At 49.9% G+C, this 27,435-nt stretch overlaps 10 protein-coding genes across 10 annotated transcripts; 4 read left to right on the forward strand and 6 right to left on the reverse strand.

Annotated features, from left to right (window-relative positions):
* Nucleotides 1-370: 370 nt before the first annotated feature.
* On the reverse strand, nt 371-2,751 carry FVEG_12339 (hypothetical protein). The gene has a single exon (XM_018901688.1). It carries the CDS (start codon nt 2,504-2,506, stop codon nt 881-883), a length of 1,626 nt encoding a protein of 541 aa, XP_018760227.1. The 5' UTR covers nt 2,507-2,751; the 3' UTR covers nt 371-880.
* A 585-nt stretch (nt 2,752-3,336) lies between these two features.
* FVEG_17230 (hypothetical protein) lies at nt 3,337-4,339 on the reverse strand (the record flags this gene model as incomplete). The annotated part of the gene is made up of 7 exons (XM_018906488.1): nt 3,337-3,403; nt 3,470-3,539; nt 3,601-3,731; nt 3,785-3,847; nt 4,017-4,085; nt 4,143-4,232; nt 4,299-4,339. The coding sequence occupies 7 exons, from the start codon at nt 4,337-4,339 to the stop codon at nt 3,337-3,339; spliced, it is 531 nt and encodes a 176-aa protein (XP_018760228.1).
* A 5,574-nt stretch (nt 4,340-9,913) lies between these two features.
* FVEG_12341 (hypothetical protein) lies at nt 9,914-11,272 on the forward strand (the record flags this gene model as incomplete). Its single annotated transcript, XM_018901689.1, has 3 exons — nt 9,914-10,836; nt 10,885-10,976; nt 11,019-11,272. The coding sequence occupies 3 exons, from the start codon at nt 9,914-9,916 to the stop codon at nt 11,270-11,272; spliced, it is 1,269 nt and encodes a 422-aa protein (XP_018760229.1).
* Nucleotides 11,273-12,244: 972 nt separating this feature from the next.
* On the reverse strand, nt 12,245-13,957 carry FVEG_12342 (hypothetical protein; the record flags this gene model as incomplete). Its single annotated transcript, XM_018901690.1, has 3 exons — nt 12,245-12,955; nt 13,059-13,153; nt 13,210-13,957. 3 exons carry the CDS (start codon nt 13,955-13,957, stop codon nt 12,245-12,247), a joined length of 1,554 nt encoding a protein of 517 aa, XP_018760230.1.
* A 786-nt stretch (nt 13,958-14,743) lies between these two features.
* Nucleotides 14,744-15,815, reverse strand: FVEG_12343 (hypothetical protein; the record flags this gene model as incomplete). Its single annotated transcript, XM_018901691.1, has 3 exons — nt 14,744-15,306; nt 15,361-15,441; nt 15,488-15,815. The coding sequence occupies 3 exons, from the start codon at nt 15,813-15,815 to the stop codon at nt 14,744-14,746; spliced, it is 972 nt and encodes a 323-aa protein (XP_018760231.1).
* A 499-nt stretch (nt 15,816-16,314) lies between these two features.
* On the forward strand, nt 16,315-18,063 carry FVEG_12344 (hypothetical protein; the record flags this gene model as incomplete). Its single annotated transcript, XM_018901692.1, has 4 exons — nt 16,315-16,423; nt 16,477-17,275; nt 17,321-17,776; nt 17,823-18,063. 4 exons carry the CDS (start codon nt 16,315-16,317, stop codon nt 18,061-18,063), a joined length of 1,605 nt encoding a protein of 534 aa, XP_018760232.1.
* A 141-nt stretch (nt 18,064-18,204) lies between these two features.
* Nucleotides 18,205-20,509, reverse strand: FVEG_12345 (xyloglucanase; the record flags this gene model as incomplete). The annotated part of the gene is made up of 3 exons (XM_018901693.1): nt 18,205-20,092; nt 20,149-20,235; nt 20,283-20,509. The coding sequence occupies 3 exons, from the start codon at nt 20,507-20,509 to the stop codon at nt 18,205-18,207; spliced, it is 2,202 nt and encodes a 733-aa protein (XP_018760233.1).
* Nucleotides 20,510-22,344: 1,835 nt separating this feature from the next.
* FVEG_12346 (cutinase) lies at nt 22,345-23,150 on the forward strand (the record flags this gene model as incomplete). Its single annotated transcript, XM_018901694.1, has 3 exons — nt 22,345-22,560; nt 22,611-22,849; nt 22,880-23,150. 3 exons carry the CDS (start codon nt 22,345-22,347, stop codon nt 23,148-23,150), a joined length of 726 nt encoding a protein of 241 aa, XP_018760234.1.
* A 178-nt stretch (nt 23,151-23,328) lies between these two features.
* FVEG_12347 (hypothetical protein) lies at nt 23,329-24,482 on the reverse strand (the record flags this gene model as incomplete). Its single annotated transcript, XM_018901695.1, has 3 exons — nt 23,329-24,187; nt 24,259-24,406; nt 24,458-24,482. The coding sequence occupies 3 exons, from the start codon at nt 24,480-24,482 to the stop codon at nt 23,329-23,331; spliced, it is 1,032 nt and encodes a 343-aa protein (XP_018760235.1).
* Nucleotides 24,483-24,885: 403 nt separating this feature from the next.
* On the forward strand, nt 24,886-26,262 carry FVEG_12348 (hypothetical protein; the record flags this gene model as incomplete). The annotated part of the gene is made up of 1 exon (XM_018901696.1): nt 24,886-26,262. One exon carries the CDS (start codon nt 24,886-24,888, stop codon nt 26,260-26,262), a length of 1,377 nt encoding a protein of 458 aa, XP_018760236.1.
* Between the last annotated feature and the right edge of the window lie 1,173 nt (nt 26,263-27,435).

Genomic DNA, 27,435 nt, shown 5'->3' on the forward strand with positions numbered 1-27,435 from the left:
TCGAGGCGCTTCAGACCTGAATTGCGATTCTCGTGGCTCTGCCTATCTTTATACCCGCAACACCATACACGCTATCTCGGGATATCATTGCGACTTTGCCGATAGTTTGAAGCCTATTGGGGTATCAACTGAATTCATTGCTAATCTGTTAACCCCCAAACCTTCAATCATGTGCAAGTTCCCCATTACCAAGTCGGAAAAGTCAAGATTCCAACACAGCGTTACGGAGCATCTTATTGGTGGAACCACAAACTCCGTTTGCCCCAGAGACCGCGGCCACGTGCTTTTCCAAGCTCTTGGAGCATTACCCTGCACTTCGGGGGTTCCAGCAGCACTGGGCATCGGACGCGCATGTTGCTGAATCTCACTATTCTGTCATCCTTGTCGCTAGTTATGCTATTCTCATTTTCCATAAAGCCTTTTAAGCTTTTATGTCGATGGATGATAACGGAACTCGTATTACACTATCTGTGGAGGACGATGATGAGTTTTGGGTCCCATCTCCAGTACCTTGTAAGTTCTGTATCCGGCGCCTTGAGTACTCCCGGGTAACCCGCCGGCGGATTGGATCCTCGCTTAGGCTTCAATCTCAAAGTCCACTCATATCTGGTACTGGGGTTGACTGGATAAAAAGCATCGGATTACACCTTACTAGCAATATCTATTGGAAGTACTAAAGTACATACTGTTTTCTAAATTGCCCACCTTGTTGCCGAGCACATCGAAATGACGTCCGATGCATCTAGCCTACCTTCCTCGACTGCATTAGAAATCCGACAGTCATTTACATGCGGTGTTTCACGGTATGGCTAGCGGTGAGTAGCCCAGGTCCGCACGCTGACTCCGCACCCGATTGCTCTACCCGGAATGCAAGCTAATGCTATCTGCTGTCGCGAAGGCGGCGGTGATGGCATTCTTGAGCGAATCGACGCCGAGCGCAAGGCCGGACTTCATAATTCTCCATTGCCACTGCTCCCAGCCTCGGTATAATATGAACCGATGGAGGGCGGGGAAGTTCGTATAGCATTCGAAGACCTTTATAGTTTCTAAAGAAATCCCAGGGTCCAATGCGTCGAAACTCAGCCAGCATTTTCTCCGCGTTCCAAAGCTGACCAGGGTCGAAGTTGGTTTTGACGAAGGAGCTGTTGTCAATGAGCTGCGCAAATGCGTTTCCATGCCCTCGGTGCAAATAGGAGCCCATATAGTCGCGCTCTTCTGGATCCAACGACGGGAGTCTTCGCTCTATGGTAAGTCGCATGGCCTCTTTCCTAAGCACAATCTGTTGGAAGATACGGGAGCATATGAAGGCCATAGGTTCACCATCCAGAGTAAAGGTATAGGACTCATTGGGCATTCCGGCCTTAGGGAGAGAAACAATCTCTGCTAGCCATTCTGCTATCTCATAAAATGATACCTGGTTTGCCTGGTCAAAGGCTTCTGCTCCAATTTCATGCTCCGCGTAGTTTGCCAGACTTCCGAAAGAGCCGGCACGAATGAGTAGTGCCCGAGAAAAAATAACACTCAGCATACTGACACGGTGGTTAATCCGTAATTGCGGATTCTCCCTGCAGAAAGGGACAAGGCCTGCAGCGTGGCATTCTTGACGGCCTACAGATGGGTAGTCTTCAACGATCACCATATCACGAATGCATATTCGTTTGTTGGCGGGAAGCTTGTTAAGCCAGCCTATGGCTGCAGAGGCTGCAGAGATGCGAAACTTCGTACGATGCTCTCGTGTGTGGAACCTGTTGGGCTCCCAGGCTCCGAGAGTAGGCCAGAGGTGATCATCTCCAAACTTGCGTCCCATTTCTGCAAGGACATCGGTGTGCGGTACGTCCCAGGGCTTGAAGCACTTGTCGAGGAAGTTAAGGAGACGATCGCTACCGTAATATTCCCAATCTAAAAGCTCATACTCGACAATCGTATCGAATTTCTCCGTTCGTCCCTGGGCAAGGGCACGTAGGGTGAATTCGAGGGCCTCACAAAGCGCGGATAATCCGTAGGACTTCCGCACAAAAGGCGCTGCTGAATAGTTGAAGGAATTTGATAAACCCCAATCGGTAAATCTTGTCAGGTCGATTCGATGTGATCCGTGTCGATGTTGGTGTAGGGCATCTCTGAGTTGGGGCACAAACCACGGAAACGTTTGTTCAATACGAACCCACATTTCTTCAGTGAGAAACCAGTTGCCCAAGATGAGAACAAGGCTTACCTGTTTCTGAAACTGGGCGAACAGAAGATAGTCGAAGCGGCCAGCCCAAGGACGCAATTTGGGATCATAGACTGTAGAGACGGTAATGTTATTGTATAATAGAGGCAGGTTTCTGGTCTCGTAGGCTATAAGGCGGCAGGTGTATATCAGGGCGAGATCAATTGGTTTGCGGTCGGCGGCGACAAGCTTCCGGGAGATTGGCTGGAGGAAATAGCCCTCGGCAGTAGTGTAGTAGTATTTGTAGATCATATGACGAAGCTCCGGGGGGAGACTCAAGAACGGGGATGAAGACATGGCAGAGGTCGATTCAGGCCAGCCAAGGGGGGGACGGTTTATTGGGAGAGTATGGGACGAGCCAGACTGTTAGCCGAGGCAAGACAACAGGGTAGATCGGTAGACTGGAAGAGCGTGCTTGATACGGAACAACTGTACTAAAACCGACTGATGAAGAACCCTTGCGCGAGACTGAGATGCATAGCGATAGGTGTTGGGGCACCGTTGTTGAGGACAGACAAGAGATAAGCCGGAAGCTGAGGCGGGGGGAGAAGAGGACGGGCAAGGGGCTATATAATCAGGTCGCGTCACACAAGTTGGCCACTGAGACTTTAGTGACACGAGACCTGGAAATTTGAGTTTGCGGCTGAACCTTAGGCAGCAACCCCGCCCTGGGGAACGCGAGTCTCGGTACGCGACGCGACAGAATGAATGAAGAGGCCACGTAAAAACATGTCACAGTTGGAGCAAGAGGAAGGAAAGCTTTTAGTGTATTCTTTTTTATTAAAATATCAAAATATCTCTGCAGCAATACGCAAGGTATAGCCAATAAGGTCTCATATAATCAGAATAACACAATATAATGCTTATTTTTCAGCATATCACATATAAGGCGTCATACACAACGCCAAAAAACACAATAACTTTAAAAGCAAGTCTCAAGGTCATACAGCGCTGCAGCCTTCAACCTTATGATCCAACTAAACAAATGGCCTCAATCCACGAGCATAAAAAGACTGCAATGATGATTAATTAGGAGGTTCTAGAACAGAGAGAGCGATGAGATACTTACTGTTTTCCCCGGCCTTGGCAGGCCGAATGCCTTCTCCATCGTCACCCGGTCGAGGCGATCAACACCAAGGCTCCAACCCAAACAGACCATCTCGAAACAGGCCAAGAACCAAACAAGCCATCACACTGTAACAATACGTCTCAGTCAGTCCAGCTGCGACCATGACCCAGATCGTAAGTAAGGAAACTCACAAATGCGCCGCTGCGCAATCGCCATCAACAGCCACAACCATCCCGTCGCGGCAGTCAATGACTACGTGAACTATGACATTCGTTAATATCCTGGTGAAAGGCTTGGGGAAATGCAAGAGAAAGATGCTTACCGGCAATCCAACCAACATCAACGATCTCAATATTGATGATATCCCCAATTTGTATGCCTTCCTTTGGCATCTGAATATCACAAGCAAAGACCTGCCACACGTCGACAAATTGATGCCGATACAGCAAGTCACTAATGGTTATAATTAGCAACAGTAAATCAGCCTAGGAATAGATAAGACAAACATCTCGCAATCTTCGATTGCACCGTAAGGCTCCTGGATACACAAAATGCATCCATTATCCCAACTATCACAATCGAGTTAAGGGCCTTGGAAGGCCTGGCCAATCGCTTGGGGCAGGATCAGGACCTATCGACAGAGCAACAAGCCTTTATCACGGCCATCAGATCGGGCGGCGGCAACCTAGTAATGGCGGTTAACCAGACGTTTCTGATTGGCAACTATGAGAAACTTACGGCCGATACTGGGCGTGGTTCATGGAGGTGAAATGCGCGGTCGAAGTGGTCGAATTGACGGTGTAAATGCTGACGGTGCTCGGGTCAGCATTGGGTTCACGAAGATGAGGACAGGCAAGCACCTACTTGTATCGCGGGAATCGAGGGCTATCGCGAGGTGAAGGAAGGGAAGTGAGGGGGAAAAGAGGGGTAAAAAGGCAAATTGCGAAATGAAGGCTGCGAGAAGAAGTTGTTAGTTGATGCGCGATGGTACGGGAATGGATCAATGACGAATAGACTCACTTTTGGCGTTGGGGGAAAAACTGTAAATGCTGGCGGGGCATGTTAGTTGGTAAACCACCAAAGGAATGAATTGGGGAATGGCTCACTTAGCGGGCCGAAGCTGGCTCGGTGGGTTAGTAATAGATTGGATCGGGTCGCAAGGCAACGCAGAGCAGTATGACTAGACGCAGTTAGCATGAGTGCGACAGAGAGGGACAGGCATTGGCAAATGGATGACTTACGGAACACAAATTGAGGGTAAACACAGCTAATCAACACTTGGGTCATGTAAATCATGAAGCGCTCCCGTAAATCCACGCCTTGAGTTCATCAAGTACATTGAGTGGCTGGGAGGCGGAGGAAGATAACTCAACCGAATTGAACCGGGACTCAAGTTTACAGTGCTCGAACTGGGGGATATCGAAATACATTATCGCCCAGTCGGCAGCGATCTCGGGCTTCTCGGACAGCATCCTGTAGAAGTCTCTGTGGCCGAGTGCAGTGTAGAGGTGTATTCGGGCCGACGCGAGGATGTCGCACTGGATGAACAGGTGGAAGACGCTCTCGGGGGCGCGTCCGCAATCGCAAAGTGTAGTATCGTATGCCTTAACCATGGTTAGAAGGGTTGATTCGTTGGGGAGAGGCTGGTCGGGTTGGCTTTGGCTCACCTTGAGCGTGTACAAGAAAGTATTCAAGGCGATGTAACCGGTTCGGCACTGTATCAGCATGGTGCTTTGTGCGCGAGATAGGCCGCGGTAGCGCTTAAGGTTGTGAGGTCCCCATCTGGCCTTGTCCATCAGGGCTGCGCTGCGAAAACTCGGAGAGTGCCGAGAATCAGCATAGCAATCTTCGAGGTGTCGGCTCCACATCCTTCGCGACATCTCTTCCGCGTCCTGCTTGGCAATCCTCGTCATTGCCTTCCTCACAACGTTGAGTGACATGCTGCTGGCTTTCCTGTCCCTACACGACTCGTTAGCTCTCTCCAAAAGGGATCTGGCTGGGTAGTCCAGCGAGTGGTATGGATGAAGTTCGAATTCGGCTGGCCTCTTGCCAATCCGTCGCATTCTGCGAAGCCTTTCGTGATCTGGAGTGTCTAGAGCGCGAGCCCTCTGCAAGGTCGCGACCCTATCCAGATAGACAAGGATGTCTTCGACGTATGCCTCCTTGTTGACTGTTCGCCCCGAAGTACGATCCAATGCTCCAGTGACTATCCTCAGGCACTGGTTCTGAATGCTGACCAGAGACCCTAAGACCTTGCCCGGTACCTGGTACTTGACAATATCCTCGTCCCCGTAGATGAACCAAGCGCCGCAGCCGTGTGATATAATCGGTCGAACGGTGGTGATGTAAAGCTGTCTCAGGGATATCATGTCAGGACCTGCAGTAGTATTGCAGATTTGTGCTATGTCGTTCATCTTCGTGTTGGCCTTTGCAGCCAGCTGTGACGACGAGTTAGTATGGAACAAACAGGTCCTGCAATGTGTTGATCTTACCTCTCGAACGTGATTTTGCCAGTTGAGCTTGTTGTCGACCTCGACGCCCAGGATTCTCACCGAGCGCTCGGGTTCCTTACCCTCCAGCCCGGGAATCTTTGGCATCAGCTTGGAGGGGGCAGTCTTGCTTCCTGGTGGAGAGAAGTGCATGACGTGGTATTTGTGAGGCGAGAAAGAAACTCCGACGGAGTCGGCCCATTCCATGATCCTGTCGTGGCATTCCTTGAGCGCCTGGCAGTTGTCTCCGTAACTGTTGGAGACGGCGAGTAAGTAGGTATCGTCGACGTAAGCGAAGGGATAGATCTTTACCCTATTGTTGGTGTACTCGTTGGCTGCACCAACAATGGGCATCGAGAAGAAGAGGAAGAGTATGGGAGACAAGGGACTGCCCTGGGGAATGCCCATGTTGACCCAGAAGCTGGGTGAGGTGAAGCCCGGGAGCCTCATGTCGGTGCTGCGATCGGTAAGAAACGACCAGATGAAACTGAGCATCCATTCGGGTAGGCCAGCATCCTGAAGAATCTTCATGAGCTTGGAACGCTCGACTCTGTCGTACGCGCCCGTGATGTCAAGTCCCATGAGAGTAGCCAGTCGCCGAAAGTTGCCGGTCCAGGCGGAGTAGACGTTGTTGAGCAGATACTGGAGCGCCTTGGTGGTGCACTTGCCGGGAGTGCCAAACTGTACGTCGGGTAGAAGGTTGTGCTCGACAGCAAGCTGTTTGAGCCGATAGGTGAAGATCTTTTCGAGAAGCTTTCCCATACAAGGAAGTAGGGCGACAGGTCGCCAGCTCTTGGGCTGCTCGTAGTCATCCTTGCCAGCCTTTCGCAGCATGACTGTACAAGCCTGCTTGAAGGCAGCGGGATGATGACCGAGCTTGAGACAGGCTGCAAACAGGTGGTGAAGGTAGCGTAAAAGTTCCTCCTGGGCCATCTTCATGCCCTCGTAGGCTAGCAGGTCTGGCCCTGCTGCCTTGCCAGTAGGCGCCCCTGCGATAAGCCTCTTGACCTCGGACATTTCCAAGTCCTGCGAAACAACCAAGGGAACTCTCTCCGGGTCGTTGAGTGGCTGGTCGGGAGGGACCTGCTGCTCGTCAGTGGTTCCGTCTGGCCACATGGCCTGTCTGAAGCAGCCAGCCATACCTTCAGGCGTACGATGGGTAACATTGTCGTCCCTGACCTGCCGGATGGGCATGAGCGCCTTTTTGTTCCAGCTGGCGCCCCGCCTGGCCCAAAAGTAGAGTCTTTTGCGCTTTGCGATATCTTGGGAGAGCATGCGATGGAAAGAGGCGGAACGCTCTTTACGAATGACGTTTTGCGCAAAGCATTTGACCTTGTAATGCTGCTGACCCTCTGTGGCGATGTCAGAGCTGCGTTCTTTCTCCTCCGCCAGTCTCAGAAGATTCTGCGCTCGCTGAGCGACGAGGTTTGGCCGGGACTTGGGACGCTTCGAGCCTGGCGGGGACGCCAGAGGTACCAGCGTCTCAATGGCTGGGCCAAATGCCTGGACGATCTTACGGGCGTAGTTGTCGATCATGGCGGGGCTTGTAAGTGCCGGAAACCCAAGGGGTTTCAGGGACGCGCCAACACACGCACGAAACTTGTCGGTATCGGCGCGCTTCCAGATGTAGTAGGTGCTGGGCACTCGGCTGAGCTCGAGGTTCAATGTGGTCATAATGACACGGTGATCGGACTCAAAGCCTGGTACGTCTGGCGACTGCCATTCGCGAACAAACGGGACAAGAGACGAGCTGGCGTAGGTAAGGTCAATTGTACTGCTGTACTCCCCAGCAAAACATTTTCCTCGGGCGTAGGTGCGAAAGCCACGGGTAGTCAAGAGTTCCATACCCGCATGATCAAGGCCGTTGGCGAGCTGGATGGCCTCAGGCTCGATCGTGGTTACTTCGTTGCCGCCCCATACCGGATTGTGAAGGTTGAAGTCGCCGACAAGGAAGTCTTCACCTGTTGCAGTGACCTTCTGGAGAAGATCCGGGATATGGACATGCTTCAACTGATTGTAGACGTTGTGAATTGCTATGGTTTGATCGTCACTGATCCGCAGCAGCATCGTGGCGGCCAAACCAAAATTCACATCGTCATGGAATTCCACATCCCAATCGGCAATCGGGATCGACTTGTGTATTAGGTATGCAACTTTGTGTAGTTTCTCCTTTTCGAGATACTTGTTCGTGATGTGGATGGCCTTTCTTTTCCTGGTCTTGCCTTGTTCCTCGCCTTTTGGAGGGAGAAGCTCAGGGTTGTTGGGACCAAACGCAAGAATATGGTCAGGAAATTGGAAGGCTCTCATATTGGATGGGATATCTTGGAGGCAGAGGATGTCGACCCTTTGCTCGCTAAATCCAACTTTTGAGCGCCTGGACTCTTTCTCCAGCGCCCTTGACGTTGATTTGGACGATGTTGAGATCTGAGGGGCTGTCGATCAGACGAGTCAGCCTTTGCTTTCTCCGCTGCGACTTGAATCGCTTTTTTTGGCCTTTTGAGCGTGGCTTGTCCATCGGGACGGTACTTGTCATAACGCCCAGAGGGAAAGTGTATAATAAAGTGTATGAATTGATGGTTTAGTTGATACATCGAGAAGACAGAATTGAGATTCGGTGTAATCATAATGAAGTATTGATGTCTAAGTTGTGGGCTAGAAGTGTTATTTGCAGTTGAGATTTGTGGCTGTGAGCTTGTTCCAGCAGAGAGAACCTAGTAATCATAATGAAGACGTTGTATGCATCAATCTGGAGATTCTTGGACGGGATGTAACAGACATCTGATTATCAAATCTGACTACAAAGTTGTTATTGTTCACCACTCGAGAAAACATGGCATTCTGCCCAGCAGCCTTTCCGTGCCAGGATTGATCAGCCCACCGTGAATACGCTATTGACTGTTCCTTGCCTCATATCCGAACTCTGGAGTCTAGAGTCTTTAGAAATGGTTACATTCCTGCAGGGCCAAACTTCTCAAGCCTCGTCCGCTCGAGAATTATGACCAACAATCCCACGGATTTTCTTTTTACTTTGCCGTGCTGGCAGGCATCGGCCGCTGCGCTATTGCGAATATAATTGCAACACAGTCAGATTGATGTCGAGAAAAGTACCAATCGCGCTAAGAGGCTCATCAGCCACCAACAAGCGACCGGCGCTATCTATAGCTAGCAGGGCCCAGTTTGAGCTGCTCAAGGCTCAAGGAGTGGAGTTTCCCGAGACTACCTTAGGCGAACCTAGGTAATTTCCAAAATGTGACTAGTTAGCATGTACATACAGCTAATTACGAGACACCTTTGGCTTTTTGCTCAATGGATCCTCAACCATAGGCGCAATTATTCTTTTTCGGGGCCGAGATCCTAGACAGCTGAACAATATTGTAATAAGTCATTGGCTGCTAGTCAGGACACAATTTCTTTGTTGAACCCTTAAACCCTACAAGCCCACTAGGTTCTCTCTGCCGGAATAAGCTCTCAGCCACAAGCCTCAACTGCAAATAACACTTCTAGCCCACAACTTAGACATCGATACCACGATGACTGACCAATGGTTACAGCATAAAGCTAATATGATTTTAACCTAAATGATGACTCCCTGGCCGGCCTTGGAGGCGTATAAAGCTCCAATCCCTCGCTACAAGCCCACTATTGTCTCTAACAACGCGCAATCCAGACGGCCTCAACTGACACCGACAAATCTCGCGGTTTTTGGCCGATTTTCTTTCTTTTTTCACTCCGTGCACGGTGTCGGGGCCTCCAAATGGCTATTGTTATGGTCACATTGTCTTCCAGCCCCAAGTCTAGAATATGGTCTCTAATATCCTGCTTTGGCGAATGCCCATTTTGAGTCTTTTCGGTTCGCAAGCGGTGCGTAGCCATCGACCGTCCGGTAACCTTAGCGACCTGGAGAGATAGGTGAAGAGATGTTTACAAAACAATGGCGATGATGGTAAATGACTGCAACAGACGACTTCTTTGCATGCAATTACAACTCGCTTCTCAATTTGTGCCACTTGTCAAGTATTTCTATTTTGTGATTATACTCAAACAATCAATCAACAATCCATACTACACTCATTCATCAACTCCAACATCTCTTTGTTTCTTTCCATCATTCCTTGACTCACTTACACAAACGTTTCATTCTGCGAAATGTCCGATTCAGAGCCAGAGTCTCGGGAATCTACCCAGCCTCTCAATGACAGAGCTGACAGTCCCTACGCCCCATCCCCGCCAAACTTGAGGGTGTCAGACTCTGAGATGGACGATGATGCATCCTTTCCAGAGAACGAAGATCGAGAAGAAAGCGAGGCCCTTCAGACCAACACAAATCAAGAAGATGTCATCATTCCCGTCAATCTTCCCCCCGCCGGAATCATTCCAGTCAATACCACCAGCCCTGGTGGTATTGCGACCCCCGCAACCTCGCCGCCAATGGAGGCCATGCTCGCAAATGTCAATACTTCCCTCGAAAACATCAATGGTCTACTCAAAGGTGTTTTGGAGATGGTCATCACGCAAAATATAGAAACTGGTATGATGATGCACGAGATTCTCCAAGCGCTCTTGCATCAGATGCCGGATGAGGTCCTGGACACCAGGGGTAAGATCAGAATCAAGTTGGGCAACGGGAATTTCAACAAGTTTCAAAAAGACACGGAATGCGACTTCGCCATGAGGAGGTTACGTTTTGCAGGGTCCCCTTGGAATATGGTGACAGATATCCGGGCTGTTGGAGACAACACCCTGTTGTTGACTATCGTCGACGAGGTCTGGGAGGATAAGATTCGTCTCGAGGTTGGCAGGTTCGGCTCTATCCTTGGACTTGAGCCGGGTTTCATAGTCAAGAGTAAGCGGTACTGTGTCGAGATCGTAGGGTATTATGCTTCTCGGCACAATCAGGATCCAAGATCGCAAAAGGTAACTTGGTCTCAATGGAATGGAGTTACCATTACAGATGTGTTCAGACGATGCAATGCACTCGTACTGTCCATGGAGTCCCGAAAGGATGCAGAGAAGCTCTGCAAGGGCAGTGGTGTGATAGTGGACGGGTCTCCTCGTTTGCGAAAGGTTACGTAAGTATTCATCCTGGTCCGAAGCCATCTTTAACTGACACTTCTCAGGCCGGTCGATCTGCGTGCATATGATCTCTGGTGCAACAGGTGCAACAAGCCTTCGCATCTACAGAATGAGTGCAACAATCCAATACAGTGCGGTAAGTGTAGGGCAAGCCACCTTACAAGCGAGTGCAAAAAAGAATCCGGGCCCTATGAATGTGTCAACTGTCCCGAGCTACATCGTTCCACCTCAACAGAATGTAAGAACTCCGAAGTTGTGAAGATGTTGAGGATGTGCGCAAAGTGGCGAAAAGCTGGCCCCTCATGGGCCAGGGATGTTCAGCAGCCTCAACTACCCGACGAGCTCCTCTTGAACAAATTGCGAGCCTACAGAAACACGCCAGCCGGACGAGCATTTTTGGATGTTTATAAGCCGGATCCGGAACCTAGGTAGTTTGTAGGCCATCAAGCATCAGCCAACGCCGGAGCCACAACTGTCACTCAGCCTGCTACCAAGCCCACCACGAACGCGACAAAGCGCAAGCGGGATTGGGATAGCCGTAATGTAACGAAAGAGGACCCTCCCAGTTTCTTGAAATATTCTCAACAGAATCAGCGCAAGTTGGACGAGGCGAATGGGGGACATGGATCGGGCAGACGCGGACGCGGACGCCCTCGGGGAGGGTCTGAGAGAAACAATGCTTCCAAGAGACGTAGGGTGAACTAGGCAATTATGGAGACCTATTCTTTTGATGGTGGAGTGGATGTCTCGGGGCGATTGAGGGGCACCTGTACGGTGTTGTTTCATATTTGATCTCCTTGTAACTCTTATTTTGTACTCCTGGGCTTTTTAGTTTGACGTATTTATCTATCGTTTGCTTCACCAAGAACGTTCCCCAATGACGCTCGTGTGTTATTTACAGCCATATCGTTGCTGTCCTCTGCGTGACTTTTCCCAAAGCCATTATGTCTCATGTTTCAGCCAACTGCAACAATTGGTTTTCAGTCAAACGGTATCTGAGATATGACTTTCCATACCATCACCTCCAGCCATGCTACTCTGTCCAAGCTGGTAGTCGAAACTGAGGCAAATTAGCACTTTGCTGCGCTGTAGCAACTGCTTGCCGTGGATTACAGAGGGTCTGATTGGCTGCAAAGCTAATTCAGAGGGAGTTACAGAGGTGTGCCGGCATGAAGAGTTGTGATTAGTCCGTTTCAAATAAAGACCGAATTTCCTTCCCCGAGAGGGTAAACGGCGAAGGTGTAAGGGGTGACAGGGAATTATCTCAGATCCAATTGTGCGGGACGGATACGCTAGACAAGCTCAGGTAGCTAACAATACTCCTTTGACACGAGAAACTGACATTCTTTCACTAACTAACTATTATACACTAATACTACATACATATTGATGTCTCGATAGGCATTAAGTGTAACGCCGGCTGACAATTACGGTAGACTGGACTGAAGAACAAGAGCTAGAGCTGCCGCTTCTCTTACGCTTCAGCGGTTCCACCCAACCATTCTCCCTCCATTCACTGAGTAGCTCTTCCTTGTCTTGGTCTGTAAGCCTGGTAACCCGGCTGAAGTCGACCCCCTTGGTAGGCCACCAACCTTCGCCACCACGCGAATAGATCTGCTCCCGCTGCGTCCGGGAACGAATGAATTCGTTATATTCCTCGTCACACATTTCTGCCTCAGGAGGGAAGTTAGCCATCATCATCACATTAAGTCGTTCAGACAAAAGGCTATCAGAAGTCCCATGTAAGTCCCACATGACGTATGCACACTCCAGAAGCCAGGACGTATATGTAGTGAGTCCATAGCCGTTGAAGTCACAGTGGCGGTAAGCGTACTTCCAGCTGCGACATGACTGCGATTCCAAATTATCGAATTCTCCATCCTGTGTCCCCTGAAGAAAACCTAAGGAATCGCCGAGCTCTCCGACCCGCATGTCCGAGGATTGTAGCAGTTGCACAATTGCGTTTGATGGATAGGTCAATGAGCGGAAGACCTCTGAGAGTCGATCCACGTCCCATCGCCAATCGGGATTCGAGGGCGGTTTCAGTAGCTTCGATCTGGTCTCGTAGTCCTCTGCCTGTTTTACATTTGCGTGGAAACAAAGACCTCGGGTGAACTATGGCAGAGGTGTGTTAGACAGCGTGTGTATCACACAAACTCCATGCGTTGCATTGAGAAGGTTTGAAGCGAGAAATACGAAAGGAAAAGGGGTGACGAACCAGCTCATCGTGCCTGAGACAATCCTGAAAGACACTCGAATGTCTAAGTTTCCAGCCAGCATATCCGACATCGTTTTCAGCAATGTAACGAAAGGCTATGCAGTTGGTATGGTTAGCTTGGCTCCAACGAAGGCTCCTTAATTGTACTTACCGGTCACGATATTGCTTTCGAGAAAGCGGTATACACTTTGCACTTGATGATTGACCCACGGCGAGAAACAGCAGGAAAGCACTTCTGCAGCATATTCATCACGCCAGTCTTCATGTGGCACCAAATAATCTTTCTGGTTGTAGATCCAGCCTCCGTTGGGCCATGCCTCAGTACAAAAGGTATTGCAGATTGCTTGGAAAAGGTAAAAGGATCTATCCAGGCGGAATCTCTCCTCAGCTGTGAGTGGACCTGTACGAGTGATACCAAACGAACCCAATTTGGCTACGCATTCTTGAGCCATTGCCTGACCTAAAAGCAAGACTGCCTCGTAATCTTGGATCAGGGAGACATATTCAGACCACGAGAGTTTGTTTAGCAACAACGCAGGGCTGGCAAGGGCTGCTTCTGAGACCTCGTCCTGGTAGTAGCTCACATTAGCCGGACGGTCACCTCCATAACCGTTGATTGGGTAGAAGCGGGCGATGATCTCTTTCAGAGTTTGAAAGTCTCCAGGCGTTATTCGGTTAGTCTCGACTGATAGCAATGCATACAGTAAAACCTTCTCGGGAATCTGCGTAGTAATGACAGCCTGGGCAACGCAGCGAGGGTATTCTTTGAATGCATTGTAAAAGATGCGATGACTCGAGATGGCTTGACCGAGCTGCTCAAATGAATCTAAGTGCTCGAGAATATATCCGACAACGTGTAGGGGGGCAAATAAGAGTGGTGAAGACGAATTGGAGGCCATAATGGCCAGCTAAGAGTCGGGAACGAATGAACAAATTGCTGATAGAAACAGAGAAATTCAGAGGCACTGCGGAGGTTTTTACGCACTATTCTGTTCAATTTACCTAGTTGCATGTAAAGTACTCAAGGTATTCTTCAAGAGCCAACCTGGGGCTCTGTTTTCGTGCTATTTCAGCCAGTGCGCCCCTGTTGTTGTTTTTCTCCAGCTCGTTCAGGGGGTGATTTTCGTTCCTAGGGGCAACTACGCCTGCAATTTAGTGATCTCGGGGGCGTCCAAAAACAGCACAGGCGTCATCTACATATTTGCGACCTGTCAGAGCCTTTCCAATAGATCCTGAACTAGCCGAATATCTCCCCCCACCCCGACCAAAGTTCCTAAAGGTAAGCTGGTATCGTGCCGCAATCAACACTGGTTTTGTTGAGAGGGATGTGTGTGTATTGATTGTGCCTAGCTAAGGCCTCGGACCCGGTGGTCCGGTGGTTATACGAGGTATGCACCTCAGAGGCCCTCAAGAGACGTGTGCTTTCAGTAAGATGTTTTCTTTTTCATAAGCCACTATCAGCTTCGCATTATCCAATTGAAGAGTTATACAGTCATGAAGCCTGATGCTCATAAACGCCTGAAAAGGTACTAATGAGTTTCTTCCGTTCAATATAGCGTATCTTTTTATTTAAAACTGATTAGTTAGCCACGATAAGTTATGGCGTGATAAGAACATCACCGCCAAAAGTAAGAGAACAAAGCTTGTAATTCCACTGTGCGCATTTCATAGATTTACTGAACGGTCTATAATATTGCTACTGCGTTCCCTGGACTGGCAACACCGCCCGGCACCTTAAGCGGCACACTCGTCAAGAAGAATACCCAGCGTTTTCTCTCTCTGCATTTCTCTGCCAGCTCCTCCAAGTCAAAGAGCTCACCAATTGGCATTCCCCATCCTGCCAGAGCCCATTGATGTATACTAATATCAGGATGATTATACGCTCCTGTCGCAGGGCCTCTTTCGAAGCCAGCCGCATCCGAAGCAATAGCTGCGAAACCGCTATCCCAAAGCCATTTAAGGGACTCTTTCGTGGCTTCGAGCCCCAAAAGACCTCCAGGCTGGCGGTTGGGAAAGCTCTCCTGCTCTTGGGGTGAGAGCGCGTTGTAGTGTGCAGTGAAACCGACGCGGATGAAGAGGATATCGCCTTGGTGGAATTCGATGTTCTCTTCAGCAACAATAGCATGGATGTGAGACATTTCTACAGCGTTGGTTTGGAATGGGGAGAGTGAAATGTTGTTGCGTTGGGACCAGGAGTACCAGTCTATGAGAACGCCGCGGCCGATGATGCCGCCGTTGTTGGCATAAGCTGTGAGCAGACTATGAGACAGAGACTAGAATAGATTGATGCTCGTGGGCTTACCATCGATCCCAAGAGACTGTGATCCTGGAACGAATTCCTCCTGTTTGTGGCCCATGTAGAACTGCCCAGTCCTTTGGTATCCTTTCTAGCAGTCAGCGCTGTCAATTCACAGAGCAGATGTACTAACCATAGTGCCTGAAACCATCCCACTGTGTACTGCTCTGCGTATTCAGCGTGATGACGTCGTCATTCATCGTCATGGGAGCTTTGTTGAGTATATGGTGCTCGAGAGCTTGTCTCCCAAAAGGGGGATGTGAAATTTTGTCAAGTGGCCAGTCCAAAGATATTCGGATGCCTTCTCTTATCTCACTCGCTGCAGCGCGAACGGTCTCTGGTGTCAGCAAGTTGAGCCTACCGAGTTGATCGTCCGGGCCCCAAAGACCCCATGCATTGCCTGGAGGACCGTTCTTGTCCAAAGGCAAGTCATCGAACGTAGGGAGCTTCTTCGGGGTCATATTGGTCTGCGAGAGTATGTCGGTTTACAATCTTTGGCTGACGGATATTGCTGGAACCTTGTATAACAGGCTGGAAGTTCGCCGACGTGACTCAAAGACAGTCAAAAGCTAGCCCCGCCACTGGAGACCAAAAACATCAAAAAGCATGAGCAGGGCATCGGCTGGAAGATAATTTACCCAAGATATCGTAGTGATGCCAATCAGTGAGTTGGTGCTGATCATCTACCCCAGCTTCCCCGCGTCCATCCCTTTCCGGGGTATGCCAAGACCCAAATTCCAGGAGGGCAACCAGACGCTATGCGGGGACAATGCAGGGGTGGATGAATGTTTGGATCAGATAACGGAAATAATCTGCAGAATTTTATATCGCGTGCCAGATCCTCGGGTCGTGCATGGCCGAGGATGAGGATCTGTTTGCTCGCATTTAAGACGGGAACGATCCCTGTATTGAGTGGTCTTGTGTCAGAATATCTCATTGTACCTGTATCGAACAGTCATCATGCGCAATCCATTGGCAGTAAGGGCTTCGTCGCTTGACGGTCAAGACGCTCCTCGCGAGATCTATGGGTTCCGGCCTTATCTCCTTGCCATCTCGGCATCATGGGCTTGTGAGTATTTGCAGTATTTTCCTCTTCTCTACGGCCAACACTGACATTGTAAGCTGCTATGTACGGGTACGACAGCGCTTTCATTGGAGGTACTCTCAGTCTACCCTCCTTTCAGCGAACCTACGGTCTAGACACAGCAAGTGCCTCTGCGAAAGCAAATCTGTCGTCCAATATCGTATCGACCTTCCAAGGCGGTGCTTTCTTTGGATGTGCATCAAGCTTCCTTGTCGCTGAACGCTTTGGCCGTCGTCCGACCCTTATTCTCGCCGCTATAATCTTCTCCATTGGTGCGGCCCTTCAAATGATTGGCCGACTCGACTGTCTGTATGTAGGTCGCGCACTTACAGGTTGGGGCGTTGGGTCCAGTGCAATGATCCTCCCAATCTATGTGTCTGAATGCTCACCTGCCCTGATCCGTGGACGACTGGTCGGGACATTCGAAGTCATGCTTCAGGCTGCATTGGTCTGTGGATTCTGGGTCAACTACGGTGTCAATAAGAACATCAGTCCAGAAGGTAATATGCAATGGCACGTTCCTGTCGCTGTTCAGTTTGTGCCAGCTGGCCTGTTGGTCATCTTCATGATACCCATGATTGAGTCACCTCGATGGTTGGTCTCCAAAGGCAAACTTGAAGACGCCAGGAAGAATCTCAGTTGGGTTCGCAACCTACCTCAAGATCATGCCTACATTAACCGAGAGATGTCCATGATTGAGGTGGCCATTGAACATGAGATGTCATCGACAGGACAGAGAGGTAATTGGCGCCAGATATTCTCAGAGCTTTTCCAGCCTGGAGTTCGTGGTAGGATAGTCTTGTCTTGCGGACTTGTGTCCTTTCAAAACTTCACAGGGTGAGTCATGATGCACATGATACGAGGCACAGCTAACAAGAGCAGTATAAATGCCATAAACTACTACTCCCCGACCATCTTCAAGTCCATCGGATTCACTGGTACCTCTGTTGGCCTGCTCGCCACCGGCATTTTTGGCATCGTGAAGATGGCTGCTACCATGCTCTATGCTGCATTCTTGGTCGACAAGCTAGGACGAAGACCGCTACTACTGATAGGTGGCGTCGGCTCTGGTATCGCAATGTTCTACCTGGCTGGCTACTCCAAGGTGTCAGGATCGTTTGAACACATTCCACCGATGGATGCGGGAGCGAAAACTGCCGTGGCGATGGTATACATATATGCTTTGTTTTATGGTATGAGCTGGAATGGAATCCCATGGCTCTTCACGTCCGAGATCATCCCAAACAGAGTCCGTACTCTTGGAATGGCGTTCTGTATCTGTGTTCAGTGGGTGACTCAGTTCATTGTGGTCCACAGCTTGCCGCACATGGTGATTGGGTAAGTCAGGGTCTTGACCTAGTATTGGTATAAGCTAACTGCTCAGTATCACTTATGGAACCTTCCTCTTCTTCGGTGCTTGCACTGTTCTCGCAATCATCTTTGCGTGGCTGTTTATCCCAGAGACAAAGGGCGTACAGCTGGAGGACATGGATCTGCTCTTCGGACCTGACGTGCCCATTCTCGCGTCTCGGGCGAGGGATAACTATCTACAGGGCATCGCTGCGAGGGCCTTAGAAGAGCAAGATGAGGGGGAAATGAAGGCAACTGAGATTGAACATGTTTAAACAGTGGACGTGGGCGCTAATTGTAACAGCTTCACATCGAAGGATTATCTGCTAGGCTTAGGAATGACGTATAAGACCAGTGACCGGAAATAGTGAACATAATTGTAAGCGCGACTAAGGAGTTCTAGAATAGATATATACTCAGATAGTTCCCTGGCCCCAGAAGACGCCACGCCCATTGGTTCCAACATAGACCAATCCCGCCTCGTTGCCACTTCCAGCCAGCTTAGCACTGTCCGCAGCACCAAAGCCCATGGAACCCTGGAGATCAGTCCAAGTCTTGCCAAGATCAGAGCTGCCATATAACTTGCGGCCCGCAGACCCTGTTCCGAAAGCGTACACATTCCAGTTGCTTCCAGAGCCTTTACCGAGAGCAATCTGCTCAGTCTTGCTAAGACCGCCAATCTTTGAGAATGCGCTGCCGTAGTCTGTGCTGCGGAAGATACCAGCGTCTGTAGAGACCCAGACCTCGCCCGCCTTGGTAGGATGAGCGGCGATGTCTTTGACAGAATTTGCTCCGTCGAGAGATCCACCAGTGGAGAAGCTGGAAGCTGTGTTGTTGGAGACGTAGAACTTTGACCCTGATGCACCGTAAAAGTAGTCATTGTCTTGTTTATCACTAGCAACGAGAGCGCCGTTCGGAAGACTGGAGACAGAAGCGAAGCTGCCTTCGTTCTGAGACCTCAAGACACCTTGGTTCTCGGGAGACCAAACAATTGTATCTCCATTCGCAGAGTAGGAGATGGAACCTCCCTTGGGGCCTTGCTCAGCCGCCCCATGAAGTTTCCACGACTTACCGCCGTCGGATGATAGCGCAACTTGAGGGTTGCTGTCGCTATTTCCAGCTCGGACAACATTGCCAACCTTCTTGCCAGCGTAGTCAGCACTAGTAGATGTCGTGAACATTGGGTTGTCCCAGGCTGAGAGTGGAGATTTGCTAAGAACGCTCTTGGACGCAAAGGTGAAACCGCTGTCATCGCCGACGGCCGCAAGAAGCTCACTTCCTCCGGGTGCAGACTTGACGTCGAGAACTGCGGTCTCCTCGATACCGTCGGCAAGAGACTCAATAGTGATGTTGTGAACGGTGTCCCACTTGGTGAGATCATGGCCACCGTAGAGTGTCAGACCAGTGCCGTACAACCAGTGGTTGCTGTCAAAGGGATCAATGGCCAAAGCTTCAACCATCCAACCCAGCTTCTTGGTATCAACGGAAATGAAGTTCTTGTATATCCAAGGTGCCTTTGGTGTAGAGATGCTGTAGTGGAGGTCGAGGTTGCCCTGGGCGTTGTAGTTCCAGAGCGTAGACCAGGTCTTGCCAGAGTCAGTTGATCGGAAGAACTGGGCATCGGGATACCAAGAGTTGAGTGAGGCAACGACAAGAGTACCCGGTTTCTGGCGGTCGAGGGCAAGACCACCAAAGCCGAAGTAGATATCTCCAGGTGGGGTGATATCCTTCCAAGTGTTGGCGGCAATATCGTAGCGATAAACCGCACCAGCAGTACCATCATAAGGTCCACCACCATTGCTGTAAGAAAGGTACAAAGCCTTCTCCTTTGGTGAGAACTGACCTTTGTGGGGAAGATACTTCACAGGCTGGCCGTCCACGGGCTTCCACGTCTTACCCGCATCAGTGGTGACATACAAAGAAGCAGTCTTTGTATCAGCAACACCGACAAAGATGCGCGACGTAGCTCCATTGACAAGAGATGAGGTAGAGTCAAATGTGACAAAGGACAAACCCTGAATGTCACTGTTGTATCCAGAGCTATCACTCGGATCGGCAATGTAAGTGCCGACGTTGGTGAACGATGTGACTTTGGAGAAGCTCTTGCCACCATCCGTACTCTTCCAGAGGCCGTTGCCGCTCCGGGCTCCGAAATAGATGATGTTGGAGTTCTTGGGGTCAACGGCGAGACGCTCGCCCATACCGCGGCCGGGCATGTTACCGCCTACCTTGAAGGGGAGCTCGGTGAAGGACCAAGTGGCGCCTTTGTCATTGCTGATACCGATAGCTCCCTTGTTGGGATCCCTATAACAGCATTAGACTCCCGACCAACATGGGAAAGTTTGCTTGAGGTGAGTTACCATGAGTTTGTGTACAATCCAGCAGCAGTGAGAACCTTGTTAGGGTTACTTGGATCAAGGGCCAAAGCATCGATACCCCAACGGCTCCTACGAAAGTATCAGTACGTTCTACTGATTGCTGATTCTCAACATACCATGTGGCATCAACACCAGTGCTATCAGTCAGCGGCGTCCAAGAGTCATCCGCATTGAGACGGTAAAGTCCACCGATGTCAGTTCTCGCATATGCAACGCCCTTGGCAGTAGGATGAAACTCAATGCCAGGAACGAAGCCGCCTCCACCGCCAAAACGGACATTCTGCCATTTAAGAGCAGCTTGCGCGACGCTTGCCGAAGCAGCGAGAAGAGTGAGCAACTTCATGGTGAATTCCAGCAAATAACGAATGACACTGTATTCAAAGAAGGTCTGAGCATCATATTTGGCGAATTATAGGCCTACTTTATATGAGCGCTTTGAGGTGACGTGATAGTCTGGTTCCGTTGTCCTTTGCAGTTTTTCGGATACGAAGCCTCCGTGACGAAACAGGATGACGCAGGGGTACAAGGCTCACCAAGCCCCGAACATGCTCAAAATTGAATGGATTGCGAGGGGTTTTTTTATTCATCAGTGTATTTAATCTACGGCACTTGGAGATTTTCCACCTACCAGATGAGGGTTGTGCCTCACAGGTATGATTGGTGGTGGCATGTTCAGACGAGATTGCCAGTCTCGGGCCGCTATATACCGCCGTTTGTCCAAGTGAGGCAATGTTTGGTTTCGTGCCGCATCCGGGCTCAGGTTACGCCATTTACTTTCGGAGTCTCGGCACGAGTTGCAGTGGCTCACGTGTACATGATTGATGTGCCAAAGGATAGTGGAGGGATCGCAGGGTCAGAAAATTCGTTGTCCGCTGAGGTTACGGCATTTTATTTCTCATGGACATGACTTTCCAGATCCAGTTGATGTTATGTACAATTTGGCCCCAATAAGAAACAGAAATATAAGGCTGCAATTACTAGAGGTATCATTATCCTGTATTTTTAAATACTATAATGCTACTCTAAAGCTTAGGGTAGTCAAGATTAATTTGAAGTTTGTGACTGCTTGTCTTTCAATCCTTATATCATATTAGAATCCTATTCAAGGTTAATCATCCTCTTTTTTCTTTTAGCTGTGGCCTACTCGTACACAAATAGTTACGAAACGCCGTTTGTGATGTCCTCAGAAAATGAATCGCTCATTTATTCCCTCATCTCTTCCCCGCGTTGAGGACTTTACAACCACGAGATATCTTCTTCTTAGTATTAGACCCAGCCTTTGCCGAGGCCATTTTGAACAGGCCCAACTACCATTAATCAAGACCACAGATGCAAAAGTCGCGACAAGTCAAATCATGTTTCATATCACAAGGAAGAGAAGGACCCTGAACCCGAGGTTGGCTGACAAGCTGCATGCATACCCCACACTTTGATCCTGCATCTCAGCATCAAGATGCCATTCTTGATCCTCGGCTTCCCCACTTCTTGGTTGGCCAGGCTTTGCGGGATACATCTCAAAACCTGGGGTAAGCATCCTTTCTGGGGTTCGCTGAACTCTGTTTGAATACCATTAACCAATGTTCGTGGCTCTGAGGTACAATTCGCAGAGAAGGCCCGATACGTACATGAAATGGGGTCGTGTGACTTGTGAACATCACAATTTGGACTGCGACGTTGTGGAGGCATTCAATTTGTCCCTTGTTCGAAGAAATACTGATAAAGGGACTCAAGAGAAGAATAAAGATCGTCCCCATCATCAACACACTGTATAGTACTGGACTCGCTTGGCTTAGAAATGAATTAATCAAGTTCTGCCCATTGCTATACAGCTCAATCATGTCCAGCAAAAGTCTGGCGCTTAACACGTGATAAGAAAAGAACAACACTATACTGCACTTCTGACAAGCGAGACTACGCAGCCATGTGAATTCCGCATAGCCGATCAAGCGTAGGAATCCAAGCTATGCGAACTAGACAAGAAGAGGAAGGAGAATTATACACTGGGTAACACTGTAAGCATCTTAAGGAATACTGAAGGAGATCGATCGTCTATAAAAAGGAGGCAGCTCTCTAGATATAAGCCTGTATGCTCACACTCCATCTTTCTGTTCATTAGGCAAAGCGATTGCTTCTAAGGAATAGCATACTGTTCTCAGTCTTTATATCTCGCTCTTCACCATGCGTGTCTCATTCATCCTTTCCTTCCTCCTGGCTGGTGCTACAGCCTTCCCAACAGCGTCCTCAAACAAAAAGAGAGCCGTTGCTGCCCAAGATGTCAACCTACTTGAAGCCCGAGACCTTCTCAACCGCAATGATATTGAGGATGGGGATTCCTCCAGTTGTCCCCCAGCAATTCTGATCTATGCGCGTGGTAGCACAGAACCTGGCAACCTTGTTCGTTGCATGAGACCCATACTCCAGATTGTTAAAGCTAATCCAGTTAGGGAATCACGGTTGGGCCGATCCTCGCAGAGGCCATGCAGCTCGCTATCCCAGACATCTGGATACAAGGTGTTGGTGGGCCCTATACGGCTGATCTCGCGCCCAACTTTCTTCCGGAGGGGACTACTGATGCCTCCATTGATGAAGCTAAAAGGCTGTTCCAAATGGCCTACGATAAGTGCCCAGATACGCCCGTCGTGACGGCTGGTTATAGGCAAGTAATCCTCTTCATCGATTTACTGTTTCCTTGCTGATTCTGTGCATTAAACAGTCAAGGCACGGTTGTCGTCGGATATGCACTCAGCGAACTTCAAATCGCCGTCCAGAACCAGGTTGTTGGAGCTGCCTTGTTTGGATATACCAAGAACGAGCAGCTTGGGGGCCGTATTCCGAACTATCCTACGGACAAAACCAAGATCTTCTGTCTGCCTACGGATCTAGTGTGTGACGGAACTTTGTTCATTCTTCCTGCTCATTTTCTATACGGTGCAGATGCGGCGGGTCCAGGTCCGGAATTCCTGGTTGGACAGATTAATGAGTAGAAGGGTTTGCAACAGGCTTTTGCTGTTAGTTTCTGTGATAGAGGCGACAGAGATAAGAGCAGAAGACGAAGAGATAATTGATGGGCTTGCAGGAGACAGTGAATTAAGTACGGCAGCGTGCATGAATTTATTTATGTTCCCCTTCTGTGGCCGAGTATGTGTTGCCACGAACACTATGTTAGAAGAGCCTGTCCGATGCACCTAGCTGTAGCGTAGTGACCTTGGAACTAGTCTCCTTCTCCATCGCTTCCGTAGCGGGTGCTAATTCTAATCGCTTTGGTGAGATTGGCTGATCCTCATGCATACACCAGATCACCTTCTTCGGCTCCCCCAAAAGCTTCGACAATTCCACCGCAAACTGCGCCGCCGACCCATCGAACGGTCTTCCGTTCAAGTTTCCACGTCCAGCGATTGCCTGAATAAGTACATCTGGCTGTGGCTGCACTGTCTGCACTATTCCATCGTACATACCCAGATGCCCGTTCCAAAGCACTGTTTCACCCTCTCCAAACAGAAAGTTGAACATCAGCTGCCCCCCGTCAAAAGGAGATGAACATTTGCTTGTAGGCCCATCAATCCAGTCGACGAAAGAGCGCATAACAGCATCCATAGCTTCACGGGGCATGTGGTCGCTGAGCTTGAGGAGACCGTGTCGCAGCATAAACCTGATATCAAGAGTAGAAGCGTACTGGCTTGCTCCTCCGATATACTCCTTTCCTGTATCCATAACTTCCGGTAAGTCGACAGGAGAGCTACCTGGTAACAGGCAATGCAGTGAAGGCCAGACTTGCACGGAGGCCACTGCCAAGCTAGGGTCTGGACGTGCAGGGGCCCCTGGTGGCCCAGGAGTGACGTCGACTTCACCACGAGTTGCGGCTTGACGAGACTCGAGAGTGAAAAGAGGGATGCGCTCACCACCAGCCACTGGTATCAACTGGTCTTCCGGAACTCCAGCTGACCGGAGGGCGTTGATGGCTTCACCGTTGGCGATAACGTGTGCCCCCGTGTTGATTGCTATCCTGTCGGCTCCGGGGAGACTGCGTGGAAGATACCTGTTTAGCCACTTCTGTGTACGATGTGATATTGCAGGTGGGGACATGATACTCACTGGTCGAAATGAGCATGGGAGATGAAGATGTAATCCGCCTCAGTCACATCGTCGACAGCCAAAACCTTGGGCATCCCGTCTGGGCGGTCCAACCACGTATCTAAGAAGATGACGAGACCGTTGGCCTTGATACGGAACGTGGTCCAACCTGAGTGATTAATTAATAAAAGAACCTTAGTGGAGTGCCATGGTAACTTACCTAGCCACTCAATTGTTGCGTCCATGCTGAAGTTTAGGGAAGAGGCGAGTGATCTGTGATATGCGAGAGCTGAGTTCAGATTGAGATGGTTTTGTCTCAAGAATTCCGCGGCGGAAGCTGGTAAACCTTGATATAGCCAGGCTGTTAAGGACTCTAGGGACCAAGCACGGAGACCTCCGCAATCAACCGCGGGACGGACTTGTTCACAACTCCGACCAAAGTTCCACATACGGACGCCTCCACACTACACTGCGGGGTAGTCCGATGTGGTGTTATGTCGTCGGCCCAGCCAGTGCACTACAGTATGACTGAAAGTGACGTTAAGATATAAGTGAGATGTCAGATAAATGTCGAGATTTTGGAGACGTTGTTCAATTCCACATTCTTCTATGTGTCGCTTATACAATGAGACTACTACGGCGTCTACCATGACCACATCCAAGTTTCTTTCTGGCGAGGAAAACAAGGGAAAGATTCGAGTCGCAATCATTGGTGCAGGCCTCGCTGGACTTGCTGTCGCCAACGGTCTACTGAAGGACCCAGAGGAGAGATTCGATGTCCAGATCTTTGAGCGAGACACGATTGCATTTAGCTCAGAGCGAGGCGGCTATCAACTTCGCATCAGCCGCAGTGGCCTGAATGCCCTCAAGACAGTGTCCAGCCCTGAAGTCTGGTCTAAAGTCCGCGAGGTCTGGTCCGAGGACAAAGAGACGGCGCCTACGCTAGTTGACCCTTCTACCTTCAAGGCTCTCTTACGCCTAGATGAGCACAAGTGGTATCCCCTGAGCCGGTCTTTACCAGGACTCGGGCTGCGTCGTACGTTTCTGGAGCCGATGCTCGCCCAAGGGAGGGTTCACTTCGGTTATAACTTCCAGCGCTTTGAACTCATTTCGGGTGAAAGACGTGGTGTGCGGCTGCATTTCGATGGTCACGACCCAGAGGATGCCGACATTCTCATAGCAGCAGACGGCAGCAGCAGCCAGGTCAATAAGCAAGTTGGCATCAACAACAAGATCAAGTTGCAGAGCCAGTTCTTGGTTCAATCTCGGGGCCATATTCCACAATCTGTCCGCGATGAACTCCCCGAGTCGCTAGTCAGAGACGGCCCCGTCTTGTTCTTTGGCGGCAAGCATGCCTTTGGGTATGTGTCGATCTACAAGAACACAGAAGAACTCAGTGTTGGTCAAAAGGCTTCATACCAATTGTTCTGGTCGATCATCATAGCCAGAGCTCATGGAGAAGAACTACTAGCCAAGGCCGGCTCGGATCCTCAGAAGATCGTTCCCCACCTCATAGAATACGTACGCAACGAGCTAGGCTATGGCGATCCTTTTGTTCGCATCATGCAATCGGCGACTGAATACATTCGGACAGGCCCTTTGACCAGCTCTGTGAAGCCGGATAAGGATTGGCGAAATGGAATTGATGAGAATTCGAGAATTCTCCTTGGCGATGCCATGCATCTCATGCCGCCGAGTCGTGGCATGGGAGCAAATCAGGCACTGACTGACGCTGCCAATCTTGTTGATCTGTTCCACAAAGCGACTTTCAGACAGGGTACGCCATCTGATCAAGAACTTGCCGCTTTGGTACGCACGTTCGATGAAGAGATGTTGAACCGTGCATTCAACGTGGTGAAGTCTAGTGAGGCCCTGACCTCGCTGAATTCGAGTAAGCTGACAGGCAGGATGATTGTAGCATTTGTTGGAATACTCATGACCGCAGTGGGATGGGTATGCTCATGCTTGGAGATTGTCGGCTTGAAAGGCGAGCAAAAACTTGACTTTGTGTCGCAAAATAAGTAGTGTATATAAGAGGCCTTTATGTAGAAGCTAGGTTAATGTACTGATAATTACAAACCATGCTGCGGAACTGTGGTCACCATGGCATTAGGTATTTTATATACCGCCAACTATCTGTAGTTACTACCATCTACACGAAGCAGCATACTCGACGTTCACCATCTTTTAGCTGACACCAGGAAAGCAGTGTCTAATTGAGGGACGACGCATCGGAAAGCCTGATCAGGGAAAGCTGTCGCCATTGTAAAGAGGTATAAGTATATTCTAGCACTTCTCACAGGTCTCGGAACGCCCTGTCACTGAGAGGGTGGCCTTTGGCTTGCGACTCGAGAAGACCAGATATTACTTGGGCCATCCTCGATATAGAAGACCCACGTGCCAGAATCCGCGACCCTTCCTTGTATAAACGCAGTATGCTTCCGTCATTGTGTAGGAAACCGACCCCGGGAACATGGAGTCTTTTATGTTTTCGTACCTGTAACCAGTCGTTTAGAACATCTACATTAACGACGTGGTCGAGGCGGATGATCTCCGCGCTAGACGTTTCTACGCCACTGCCACGTCGAGTGGGATCGTGATCTTCCTGCTCGATTATATCTACGTACAGTACCATGTATAGCAAGGAGACTGAACAGCCCATGATATCAAGTACTGTAGCTGGCCTGGTGGTGCGAAAGTGTTGGAGGACCTGCGCTGCATAGTACAAGCAGCGTCTTGTTCTGGTGATATTGTGTAGTATAGTGTTCGAAAGTTCAGCCCGGGCGTTGCTTTCACCTTTGTCTGTCGCCTGCCATTTGTTGTAGGAAAAGAGTAGAGATAGTGGCGTAAATGAGAGAATAGCAAGAACTCGAGACAGTAAGGCAAAGTCATTCGAGCTACCGCCAGCATCTGTGTCGCGCAGCGCTTCTGAGCATCCCGCTTGCGATAAGATATCGAAGGCCTTCTCAGAAAGGGTTGTCACCATACCCCGAGCTAGGTTCGGTCGGCTGGCGGTGTTGCTAAAAGAGTCGAGCCCCATAGCCCGTAGTAAGTCACTCTCAGCGGTTAGCTGCAGTGAGGCCGAGGACAGCAATATACACTGGGTCAGTTGCTCCAGACTCGCCGAGGCTACATCGCCGAGACCGACACGTGACAGTAGAATACAAAGAGTTGGTGAAGGCGGCGGGGAGGGAGAAG

Source organism: Fusarium verticillioides, chromosome 4 (assembly GCF_000149555.1).
Source record: "Fusarium verticillioides 7600 chromosome 4, whole genome shotgun sequence".
Lineage (NCBI taxonomy): Eukaryota > Fungi > Ascomycota > Sordariomycetes > Hypocreales > Nectriaceae > Fusarium > Fusarium verticillioides.